Source organism: Rana temporaria, chromosome 2, assembly GCF_905171775.1.
Source record: "Rana temporaria chromosome 2, aRanTem1.1, whole genome shotgun sequence".
Taxonomy (NCBI): domain Eukaryota; kingdom Metazoa; phylum Chordata; class Amphibia; order Anura; family Ranidae; genus Rana; species Rana temporaria.
In genome coordinates, this window is record NC_053490.1 from 117,290,320 (window position 1) to 117,303,961 (window position 13,642).

The window sequence follows — 13,642 nt, forward strand, 5'->3', positions numbered from 1 at the left end:
AATTGAGGAAATGTTTAGACAATTACCAACAGAGAAAATGGTTTAGAGTGGTAGGCTTTTCTTTGAAATGATTATACATTGATATAAGGCCCCGAGATATTTAACAGCCATTTAGGTCTCAGGACTCTGAAATCAATCTCTTTATTTAGCGTCACTTATTTAGTTAGGAATGCAGGGCAATGCTTTGATCTTGGCAGGTAATCCAAATTGGGCATGGTCATTTTAAAGTTCTCTGAAAGGAGAACTACCAAAAAGACATTCAAAGTGCAGCCCAAACTTTTTTTTCTTTTTTAGTTTGAGTTGGAATGATGAAAAATTGGTATCTTGTTGGATTTTTACTGCTGTCTGAGACTCCATTAGATTTCCCTTAAAGCGGAGGATCACACAAAAAGTGAACCTCCGCTTTTTGGATCCCTCCCCCCCTCCGGTGTCACATATGGCACCTTTCAGGGGGGAGGGGGGTGCAAATACCTGTCTGACACTTCCGGGTTCTGATCCCCACGGGGAATCCAGCCTGTGACGTCACCCCCCCCCCCCTGTCTTCTGGGAAACACTGTTCCCAGGAGAGAGCGGAGACCAGTGACGGGGCGCCGCGATCCTCGCACATGCACAGTAGGGAATCGGGCAGTGAAGCCGCAAGGCTTCACTGCCTGATTCCCTCTTCGAGGATGGCGGCGGAAGCAGCCGAGGACCGAGCGATTGCTCAGCCTCAGCTGCTGACATTGCGGGCGCGCTGGACAGGTAAGTGTCCATTTTTTAAAAAAGTCAGCAGCTGCAGTATTTGTAGCTGCTGGCTTTAAAAAAAAAAAACGGCCATACCTCCGCTTTAAAGTGTAAGTCCACTTTAACACTAAACGCCCTGCATCTACAGAGATCCACGATGTAACACTAACCTATCTAGCCCCGTAAAGAAGAAATCAGTATACATACCGTATATACTCGAGTAAAAGTCGTCCCGAATATAAGCTAAGGCACCTTATTTTACCACAAAAAAAAAAATGGGAAAACGTATTGACTCGAGTATAAGCCTAGGGTGGAAAATGCAGCAGCTACTGTAAGTGTAAAAAAGAGGGTCAACAATGCCCATCTGCAGCCTCACTGTGTGTGCCCATCTGCAGCCTCACTGTGTGTGCCCATCTGCAGCCTCACTGTGTGTGCCCATCTGCAGCCTCACTGTGTGTGCCCATCTGCAGCCTCACTGTGTGTGCCCATCTGCAGCCTCACATACCTTCGATCTCCCGCTGTGTTATGCAACTGCAGTCGGCAGCCGTCCACTGTAACAAACCCCCACCTCTTACTCGTCCTTGATAGATGGAACACTAATTCAGTTTCCCAGCATTGTTATCAGTGTTCAGTGTTCCATCTATTTGCGGATGAGGAGGAGATGGGGCTTTGTTACAGTGGACGGCTGCCAAACAGTTAAGACTGACGCAGCGGGAGACCTCACTCGAGTATAAGCCGAGGGGGGCTTTTTCAGCACAAAAAAACTTGGCTGAAAAACTTGGCTTATACTCGAGTAAATATACGGTACTTTTTTTTTTAAGCCAATACGGTCTCCAGCAGTGGAAGCTCTGCAGAGGATTTGCCTGACAACGGCTGCGAAATAAATGGGGAGTGACATCACCATTAGACTTATTATGGGGCTTCCGTTGTCAGATGTGTCATCTGCACCCGCCTCCACAGCAAAGCCGCGGCTGACTGTTAAAGATTTCTTCTTTACAGGTCTATATAGGTTAGTGTTAGATCGTGAATATATGTAGATGTAGGGATTTTAGAGTATGGATTGAAACTCGGCCGGGTCAGCAGAGACCCTTTGTACAGTCAACTTCTGTACAACCAGCCTGTCGAGTTTATCCCAATGATTCAGTGTTGCTGGCTATAATTACATTGTGAGAGCAGGGAAGGCTGCCCACCGTCAGAACACAATAGTACAGCAGGGGATTCCCTCATCCACATTGAATGTGTGGATGGGGAAATCAAATACATTTTCTTCGTTCAACCAGTTTGCTGAACGAAAAAAAAAAGAAGAAAAAAAGGATGAGTGTATGGGCTGCCTAACTGTCACAATAACAAAGGATAATACAACCAAAAAGTCTGTTGTTGCTGGAGATTTTTCTTTTATGTCTTGGCTAAACCAGTATACATCTCTAATGGAGCAAAAGGATAGCAGTAAAAACTTGGCTGCAAAGGAAATACATAATAATAAAAATCACCAACGCAACCAATAAGTCATTTTTTGTGCGAGTACGGGGAACGCTTATGCATACACTTTTATGATATGCAGGGCCGCTGCAGGGGCCAGCTCCACCCCTGGCCCCTGCCTTGAAACTGTCTCTGCAGCACGTTACGGGATTGGCGGCATTGGTAGGCACCTGGAGCAGAGAACCGGGGGGGGGGGGCTGCCATCTGAAATTGAGAAGCAGGAGCTGCCGTTAATTGAGAAGCGGAGGGGGGCCCTTTACAAATTATTAATAAAAATGAAAAAAATAAAAAAAATACATAAAATAAACATTTATAAAAAAAAAGGGGGGGGGGGTTGCCATTCAGGGCCCTGGGGACCTCTGGGCCCTTTAATTAAAAAAAAAAAAACATTTATAAAAAAAAGGGGGGTTTGCCACATGGAGACCTCATGAGCCCTTTAATATATATATATATATATATATATATATATATATAAGGAATAAAAGAAAAAAAATGAAATAAAATATGAAAAAAAAAAAAAAAAAGAATTTATAAAAAAAGGGGGATTGCCATCCGGGGCCCTGGGGACCTTTTTATATATATATAAAAAAATATATATATAAAAATGTATTTATTTTTTTATAAAAAAAGGGGTGTTTTCATCCCGGGCCCTGGGGATCTCCGGGCCCCTGAGGACCCCCATACCCCTAAGAAAAAAAAATTGTCCCTTTAATAAAAAATAAAAAAAATATATATTTTTTTATAAAAAAAAAGGGGGTTGCCATCCGGGGCCCTGGGGACCCCCGGACCTCTAAAAAAAAAAAAAAATGGCCCTTTAATAAAAATTTAAATAAAAAAATATATTAAAAAAAATATATATATTTTTTATAAAAAATAAATAAATAAAAGGGGAGTTGTCATCTGGGACCCTGTGGGCCTCCGGGGTTGCCATCCAGGCCCCTGCTGGCCCGGGGCCCCCTACAACAGGGCCAGTTGTACTGGCTTATCAGCGGCCCTGATGATATGTATTAGCAGCCCATGTAATAGGTGTAGTTTAGATTTAGTGGTCAGTATAAAAGCCATTTGTCCATAGCTGTGTGATATGCTGCATACACAGGTCCTGATTGATCCTTACCATGAGCTAGGGACTCATCATGGCCTTCTTCTTGAATGACTCCCTTCATCCGATCTCGTTTCCTGTGCTTCCCCCCATGGGTCCGATGATGTCTGTGACTCTGCCGCCCCAGTGGCATTCGGACTCCCACATACAATGTCCTGTGCCCTTGAAAATAATTTTGAGATGGCATTTAATAAAATTAGTTGCTTTGAGCTGGCATTCAGACAGAAATAAAATAGGCTAATCAGTCCATTTATGTTTCCATGTAAAATCATCAAACCTATTTTAAAGGCTGCTATCTGAACTATATACTATACATTTATTTATATATATATACATATATATATACACACACACACACACACACACACATATACACACACACACACACAGTATATATTTAAATATGTAATATCTCTAAAATTCCCTTTGCTTCCCGAAAGGTGGACGAGAGCTTGAGGCAAAGCACATGATTAGCTCTAAACAGTAAAAAAATGTAATTTTAATAAAAAGCACATCTTAATAGTCTGGGTGTACCTCATATGCCCACGGTTCTTTCCTTCTTTAGTTTGCACATAACTGTCACCCTTTGCACCAAGGACATCATTTTAGGGCTTCTAGAAACTGTATAAACTGCAGATGTAGCTCGATCTACAGTAACACTAAGGGGTATATTTATAAAAAAAAATTGTTGGATGATTGTCACTTAAATTGTTCCAGCAATTAGATAATGTAATAAATGAATTTCTATAATTGTCAGCTCTATCTAGTGGCCAAAATGTGGTATAGTAGCATAGTGACAAAGTTTGACGGAGAAGGATGGAATATTTTTCTCAAACAAACACATTTCTAACTATATGGTTTTCATTCAGGAGACATCATTCATTACAAAAGTGAATGTTAAAAGCAAAACAAAATTTTTAAGTACCGTACTTTCGAATGACATTTGCCAAATCTCTGTTGGAATTATCAAATGTATTAATGAGATTTTTTTATTCATACATTTGTGCGAAAATCTATTAGTGTATGATTAGCCGAGTGCTGAGCCTGACTGTGTATGGGCTCCGTGTGCAATGTCTATGGGGAGAACACGGACAGTGTTTAATATTCAGTTTGTGTGGTGACAGTATGCGACTGCAGACAAGAGGAGCCTCTGGAGGAGAAACTGGAGAGTGCGTGCTGGAGGAGGGTTACAGGGAAAGACTAATGCATATGCTGGAGGAGGGATACACTTGAAAGACCAATGTGTGTGCTGGTGGAGGGATGGAGGGATACCGGCACCCCCCGTTTTCTGGTCGGTCCAGCACTTACCCCCATCTAGGCGGCTAGCAGGTGTTGGGCAGCAGCTCTGTGTCCTCTCCTTCATTGGCTGCTTCTTGAGTGCTGCGCCTCCCTCCTCCTAGGTATCCAATAAGATTGCTAGTATTTTCAGCCATTCGGGTGATGGGTCTCAAAACCGAGGGTCAGTGTTACAATAGTGAATATTTATTCACTGTTGTAACACACCTGGGTGGGCTGTGAGTGCATTCTCTGCGACCCAAGCCCATTCTATTTTGAAGTCCGATAAAGCCTCTGACTCTAATCAGTGCCTAAAATCCCCCCCCCCCCGCATTGGAATCCATGCATCCGGCATCCTGAAGGGGCCTTGAGCATGGATAGGGGGAGGTGTCAATGTATAGGGGGATGGTGCCCGTGCACCCGTAATAGATGGGCCACCCCTTGTATGCTGGAGAAGGGATACAGGGGAAAACCAATGTGTGTGTGTACTGGAGGAGGGATACAGGGGAAAGACCAATGTGTGTGTGTGCTGGAGGAGGGATACAGTGGAAAGACCAATGTGTGTGTGTGCTGGAGGAAGGATACTGGGGAAAGACCAATGTGTATGTGTGTGTGCGCTGGAGGAGGGATACAGGGGAAATACCAATGTGTGTGTGCACAAGAGGTAGGATAAACTAGAAAGACCAATGTGTGTGTGTGTGTGTGTGTGTGTACTGGAGGTGGGATACAGGGGAAATACCAATGTGTGTATGCTGGAGGAGAGATACAATGGAAAGACCAATGTGCGTGTGCTAGAGGAAGGATACAGGGGAAAAGACCAGTGTGTGTGTGTGTGTGTGTGTGTGCGCGCGCGCGCATGCTGGAGGAGAGATACACTGGAAAGACCAATATATGTGTGTTCTGAAGGAGAGATACAGTGGAAGGACCAATGTGTGTGTGTGTGCGCAGGAGGAGAGATACAATGGAAAGACCATTGTGTGTGTGTGCGCTGGAGGAGGGATACAAGGAAAAGAGCAATGTGGGCATGTACTGGAGGAGGGATACAGGGGAAAAAGACCAATGTGTGTATGCTGGAGGAGGGATGCAGTGGAAAGAACAATGTGTGTGTGCTGGATGAGGAATACAGGGGAAAGACCAATTTGAAAGGATACAGGGATATACAGGATATACAGGATACATGATACAGCCAATGTGTGTGATAGAGGGGGGATTCATGGGAATAGATCAATGTATGTGCTGGAGGAGGGACACAGAGGAAGACCATTCTATGTGTATGCTGGAGGAGGTATACAAGATAAACGATCCATGTGCTTATGCTGGAGGAGAGATACAGGGTAAGACCAGTGTGTGTGTACTGGAAGAGGGATACAAGGGAAAGACCAATGTGTGTGTGTGTGTGTGTGTGTGTGTGTGTGTGTGTGCTGGAGGAAGGATACAGGGGTAAGACCAAATGTGTGTGATGGAGGAGGGATGCATGGAAAAGATCAATGTATGTGCTGGGAGAGGGGCACAGTAAAAGATCAATGTATGTACTCGATTACTGCAACACCCTCCTCATTGGCTTACCTCTGCATACTCTACCCCCCCCTTCAGTCCATCATGAATGCTGCTGCCAGACTCATCCACCTTACCAACCGCTCTGTCTCTGCTACTCCTCTCTGTCAATCCCTCCACTGGCTTCTGCTCACCCAACAAGATAAATTCAAAAAATACTACCAACGACCTTCAAAGCCATCCACAACTCTGCCCCCAGCTACATCACTGACCTAGTCTCTAAATACCAACCTAATCGTTCTCTTCTCAAGACCTCCTGCTCTCTAATTCGCTCATCACCTGCTCCCATGCTTGTCTTCAGGACTTTTCCAGAGCCTCTCCAAGCCTATGGAACTCCTTACCCCAATCTGTACGTCTATCTCCTTCTCTATTAGCTTTTTGAGGATCCCTGAAAACCCTCCTCTTCAGAGAAGCCTATCCTACCCACACCTAACAACTGTATTTTCATTTTGTTCATCTGATCATCCCCCACAGCTACTACCCTTTGTTCCACTTGACCCTCCCCTTCTAGACTGTAAGCTCGAACAAGCAGGGCCCTCTGATCCCTCCTGTATTGATTTGTATTGTGACTGTACTGTCTTCCCTGATGTTGTAAAGCGCTGCACAAACTGTTGGCGCTATATAAATCCTGTGTAATAATAATAATAATAAAAAATGTACTGGGACACAGAGAAAGACCATTTTATGCGTATGCTGGAGGAGGTATACATGGGAAAAAGATCCATGTGTGTATGCTGGAAGAGAGATACAGGGAAAAGATCAATGTGCCTGTGCTGAAGGAGGGATATCGGGAAAGATCAATGTGCCTGTGCTGAAGGAGGGATATCGGGAAAGATCAATGTGCCTGTGCTGAAGGAGGGATATCGGGAAAGATCAATGTGCCTGTGCTGAAGGAGGGATATCGGGAAAGATCAATGTGCCTGTGCTGAAGGAGGGATATCGGGAAAGATCAATGTGCCTGTGCTGAAGGAGGGATATCGGGAAAGAACAAGGTTTATGTGCTGGAGGAGAAATACAGAGGAAAGATCAATGTGTGTGATCTGAAGGAAGGACAAGGGGAAAGACCAATGTGTGTATGTGTTTTGGAAGAAGGGTGCAGGGAAAAGACTGTTGGGTAGATTCACATACAATTGCCTAAAATTAGGACGGCCTAGCCTAGTCTTTAGGCTACACCGCCGTAAATTATTTAGGCTATTAGTGATTCTCAAACCACTTACCTTCAAATTTTCGGCGGCGTAGCCTAAAACGAGCGGGAATAAGCGCGCCCAATTCAAATGACTGGGAGGGGGCGTGTAGTATGGAAATTAGGCTTGACCGCACGTTTTTTTACGTTGTTTACACTGCGCATGCGCCGGGCGACTACATTTTCCAGTGCGCATTGCGGCTAAGTAGGCCATACGGGCCTATTGATTTTGACGCGTACGTAAACGACGTAAATCCCGATTCGCGGACGACTTGCGCAAACAACGTAAAAAATTCGAACCTCGCGGCGGGAACGACGGCCATACTTAACATTGTTATTCCACCTCATAGGTGGAATAACTTTAGGCGGCCTATCGCGTACGGAAACGACGTAACTCGACGGTGTAGTCCCGGCGTACGCTCGTAAATCGTCGGGAATCGGCGTATCCCCTCATTTACATAATCTACGCCGGCCACAATGGAAGCGCCATCTAGCGGCCACCAGAAACATTGCAAGCTAAGATAGAACGGCGCAAGCCGGCCTATCTTAGCTTTGTTTAAGTGTAACTCTGTTAGAGAATACACTTAAACAAACGCCGGCGTAGATTCAGAGTTAGGTCGGCTTATCTGCAGATAAGCCGGCCTAACTCTTTGCGAATCTACCTGTGTGTGTGTGTGTGTGTGTGTGTGTGTGTGTTGGAGGAAGAATACATGGAAAAGACCAATGTGTGTATGCTAATGTTTTGGAAGAAGGCTACAGGGAAAAGACTGTGTGTGTGTGTGTGTGTGTGTGTGTGTGTGTGTGTGTGTGTGTGTGTGTGTTGGAGGAAGGATACAAGGTAAAGACCAATGTGTATTTGCTGGAGGAAGGATACAGATGAAAACCCAATGTGTATGTGCTGGAGGAAGCATACAGGGAAAAACCAATGGGTGTGTGCAGGGATGGACTGGGACAACAATTTGGCCCTGGACTTCATCCAGACTGGCCCACTTTGACAGGTCTCTCCTATGGTGGCCGACACAACTTCGCCCCCCCCTCCAGCCACTTCTCCCCCTTCACTAGCCACTAGCCATTATACTTAGCGTAGAACGGCTGGTACTGATACTCTTATAGGCAGTACCAATGGGGAAGCTAGACATTATTTCACGCAGGGCAAAGAATCAGTTCAATGCCCCCCCTCCATGGGACAAGATTAGGCAGAAATGAGAAACTCCCAGGCCATAGCTGTTAAGTCAGCTGTCTGTCCCCCCCCCCCCAATGCTCCTTCTGGTCTCCCCATGCTCCTCTGTCACCCCCCTGCTCCTCTGGTCCTCCCCCTCCTTCTCGGTTCCTCCCCGCAGTGCTCACCTGGGGGGGGGGGGGGAGAAACAGGAGCAGAGGGTGGTGACGGTCCACTGTCACTGAAGCTGGCCCACTGAGCCATCGGCCCACCGGGAAACTCCCGGTAGTCCCAATGGCCAGTCCATCCTTGGGTGTGTGTTCTGGGTGTAGAATCTCACTTACAAAAAACAATCTGTGTGCTGGATGTATATTACTGGTGAGGGAACCAGGAAGAGGCTGATTTGTGCACTATGGCAGTAGGAATGGACTTAATGTATACATTTTAAAATGTAGGATATAACCTTGCCTTTTAACATACACATATTTGGCTTACAAATACAGTATGTATATATGCCTGAAATGCAGCTTTAAATGACAGTTTTTTCCATAAATCACATACTAATAACATAACTTAATTGGAGACTAAAAGTAAAACAATTCAGGTGAATAAAACTAAAATGGCATTTAAATCCAAAAAGACTATAACCAAAACTAAATCGAAATCTGATGTCAAAATTAACACTGGTGACAGGGGACAGTTTCAAAAAGCAGCACAGAAAAATAAATTTATAAAAAACAAAAACAAATAGCAAAGTCATGTTGTTATTAGTTTCTGATTTATAAAAAACAAAACAAAAAAAAAAAACTTTAACACCTTAAATATAAATAAAAGGAAACAAAATGAGAAAAAAAAGTAAATAAAGATTTTAACATTCTTTCAGAAGCATAATGTACAAACAGCACCGCAATATATTTGATGTTAAAATAAAAGCAAAAGCAGTTCTGCTCACTGTGCACCGTATTTTTTAATAGCGCACGTATTGTTCTGCTCACTTAATAGCACTCTCTAATGAAAAGGGTACAGTTTGCCATGTAAGAATTCCTGGGCAAACTTTCAAGTGTCTGAACTGTGGAATTCTATGCATTTTGCATAATAAAGCGCCTGCGGTTCCCCACTGCTATTGTTATGGGAGGCTGTGCTTTTAATTCCTTTGATTCTGTGCAGAGCATTATTTATATCAACTTTGAATTAAACTAGGTTGGCTATCACAGAGTCCCGAGATTGTTCATTTGTGTTCAGCACAAGGACGTTCCATGTGCCTGTGTGGGGTGGAATGTTCTGTTCTCCAGAATGACAGCAGAGCCAGCATGGGGCAGAAGAGCAGACAACGGGTTTGGAACATTTACTTAAATTATTATTACAGAATGATTTGACCTGTCAATGTTAACCATCATGAAGCAAAATAATCAGTCATGCTTGAAAGGAGGTTAGTAATTAGTCTCAGGAGTGCTCTTTGATTACTGTTGGCTATCTGAAATCTACCCTCTCTACGAATATTGGGCCAGATTCAGGTACAATAGCGCCGGTGTAACGTAAGCCGTTTACGTTACACCGCCGCAAGTTTTAGTGCCCGATCCACAAAGCACTTACCTGGAAACTTGCGGCGGTGTATCGTAAATACGTCCGGCGCAAGGCGGTCCAAATCGAATGGGCGGGTAACATTTAAATTAGGCGCGCTCCCGCGCCGGACCTACTGTGCATGCTCCGTTTCATAACTCCCGCCGTGCTTTGCGCGAAGTAACTTCATTTGTTCGAACGGCGACGCGCGTAGCGTACTTCCGTATTCCCGGACATGTTACGCAAACGATGTGAAATTTTAAATTTCGACGTGGGAACGACGACGGCCATACTTTAGACAGCAATACGATTGCTGACTAAAGTTAAGGCACCCAAAACGACGACTAACTTTGCGACGGGAAACTAGACTAGCGGCGACGTAGCGAACGCGAAAATCCGTCGTGGATCGCCGTAACTCCCAATTTGCATACCCGACGCTGGTTTACGACGCAAACTCCCACCAGCGGCGGCCGCGGTATTGCATCCTAAGATCCGACAGTGTAAAACAATTACACCTGTCGGATCTTAGGGATATCTATGCGTAACTGATTCTATGAATCAGTCGCATAGATACTCTGAGAGATACGACGGAGTATCTGAGATACTCCGTCGTATCTCCTTTGTGAATCTGGGCCATTATTCCTTTGCTAATATGAACAGAATTTTTAAACTGCTCACAAAGAGTCACGGAAAGAACATTTTGCACTACATATGCTCAATAAGCAGGGTTTGACAAATTTGTTTGAAATCTAGGAGCCAGCTAAAAAAGTTAGGAGCCAGAAAATGTGCCCCGTCCAGACGAGCTCGCGCGCAGAAGCGAACACATACGTGAGTAGCGCCCGCATATGTAAACGGTATTCGATACACACGTGAGGTATCGCCGCGAGCGTTAGAGCGAGAGCAATAATTCTAGCTCTAGACCTCCTCTGTAACTCAGAACATGCAACCTGTAGTTTTTTTTAAACGTCGCCTATGGAGATTTCAAAGGGTAAAAGTTTGTCGGCATTCCACAAGCAGACGCAATTTTGAAGCATGACATGTTGGGTATCAATTTACTCGGCGTAACATTATCTTTCACAATATAAAAAAAATTGGGATAACTTTACTGTTGTCTTATTTTTTATGTAAAAAAAGTGTATTTTTTCCCCCAAAAAAGTGCGCTTGTAAGACCGCTGCGCAAATACGGAGTGACAGAAAGTATTGCAATGATCGCCATTTTATTCTCTAGGGTGTTAGAATAAAAAATATATATAATGTTTGGGGGTTCTAATTAGAGGGAAGGAGATGGCAGTGAAAATAGAGAAAATGACACACATTAGGATTGCTGTTTAGTTAAACAATGTAATGCAATGTAATGCCATGTAATGCAATGTAATGTAATGCCAACGGCCACCACCAGATGGCGCCAGCTCATAGAAGGAAGAGCTTGGGACTTCACAAGGCCGCAAAGCCGCGGCCTCAATTACTGGCCGTCGCAGACCCGCCACGATCGCGTGGTGGGGGAGGTGGAGGCGCACGGAGACACAGGATCCTGTGCTTCCATGCACCCCCAACTCCTTCGCCGCATGATCGCAGCGGGCCCGCGGCGGCCAGTAATTGAGGCTGCGGCTTCGCGGCCTTGTAGGCCGCAAAGCCACGGCCTCAATTACCGGCGGGAGCGGGCACCAGGTCACAATTTCTTGTCGCAATTGCGACCTGGCGCCCGGACATTGTCGACCCCTGCTCAATAGAAAGGTTAGACAACATAAAGCTGCAACTTCAACATCAAAGCTATGATTGAACCTTAATTGGACAAGCACAAAATACCTTTGGAAGCATGGCATTGCACATATGTGAAGAGTAAAGCTGGTAACACAAGTGATTTTTTTTCCGATCAACCAGCAAGTTGAAAGGAAAGGACTTGATTCCCCCACTTAAGCATGAATGTGGAGATCTCTCCCGCTCACTATTGTATTCTGACAGCGGGGAGACTTCCCAATCTCATGATCAGCACCAAGAGCACTAATCAAGACAAAACTTTCCAATAGGCTGGTTGTACGCAAGTCGATCAATAAATCAACTTCTGTACAATCAGCCTACCCCATATATGGAATGAAATTTGCCTGGCTCATGCTGAACTGGCCAATTTTGATTAATGTATGGCCGACTTAAGGGTCAAACTACTCTGGGCAACTAAAAATCACCTGCATGTCTCCCAGTAGTATCCACCATGAATGTTTGCAGGCATGTGTGTAGTTGCACAATGAGTTTGTGAGAGTGTGGCCATGCAGGGTAACTTTTAGTTGCTATTGTGCATGAATATCCCATTCTGTACTACCCTAAAAACACATGGATAAGCAGTGAGAACTTTGTCCACTGGACTCAAAACTACATAGAAATCCCTGAAGAACACATTGTGGACTGTCGTACTCTAGCGTCTTTATTGTATCAAATCAAATGCGATCAAGCAAAATACAGTCAAAAAGTGGACAAAACAAGGACAAAAATGGCTAACACATTTCACATCTTGGGATGCTTACTCATAGCACATAGAAATCCCCCAGATTCAGGAAAGCATTTCCTTTCTCATCTCTACACAAATAAGTACTAGTAGCTTCTCCCCACTATGGTTGACTACCCACAAACTAACCCTAGACTGATGACCCCAACACACAAGTGACAAAAAGGTATACTTATTCTCTTATCCTTAAAATTATTTAGAAGCCTGCTTCCAAAATCTATAAATGGTTTTAAAATGTAAGGTTTAATTGTAAAATAATGTTACATACAGCAATGCACAGAGCTTATAAAATGATTTATAAAGGTGTAAAGATGGCATCAACACAGACACATTAAAACATTTTTTTACAAGCCTCAAATACAGAAAACCAAAAAGCCAACATTATTATTATTATTATTATTATTATTATTATTATTATTATTATCGGCTCCTGCATGGACTAGGGACTATAACAGGGGCTGAGGTCTGAAGAAGGTGATGGCCTCTTTTGGAACTCCCAAAAAGACCTACTGTCAACTTAAGCCGGCCATAGGTGGTGCAATTTTGTTTCCTGCAACCAGTGTTGACAGGGGAATCCCTACAGCTGAGCCATCGTGTTCTTCAAACAAGGGGTGGGGGAAGCCGTCCCCACCAGGAAACCCAGCGATTATTGCTAGCGGCTATACCATTCACTAGTGATAAAATCGCATGTAAAATCCGACAGGCTGGTTGTACCCAGGTTCATCGACCGATCAACTTGGGTACATTCAGCATGCCCATACATGGTTCGAATCTTGGCCAGTTCCTGCTGAACTGGCTAAGATTCCACACGTCTATTGCTGGCCTTAGACTTCTGTATTGAATGTAACCTTGATTTATGGCTTTCCCCCAATCATTTGCTTAGTCCTAATTAAAGCGGACTGAGGGAAAAAAATTATTAGAATGTCAAACGCTTAATAACTGAAGATAACTTAAATCATAAGCTACCTGTACTTACTGTACCTACAGTCAGTCTATGTATTACCATCCAAAACCCTTCCAAGTCACATATACAAACTGCGATTCCCAAAACCATAGGCATGCCCACCACCTTCAACGTGGTATTGCATCCCTACATCTGTTGAAAGTTCA

The 13,642-nt window shown here is 44.2% G+C and overlaps 1 protein-coding gene across 1 annotated transcript in view; it reads right to left on the reverse strand.

Moving 5' to 3' along the window:
* SLC4A8 (solute carrier family 4 member 8) overlaps positions 1-13,642 on the reverse strand; it is a 200,458-nt gene that overhangs the window by 98,757 nt on the left and 88,059 nt on the right. The window contains exon 3 of the mRNA XM_040340821.1: positions 3,317-3,463. Within this exon, the coding sequence (XP_040196755.1) occupies positions 3,317-3,463 (147 nt within the window). The remainder of the gene's footprint in view (positions 1-3,316; positions 3,464-13,642) is intronic.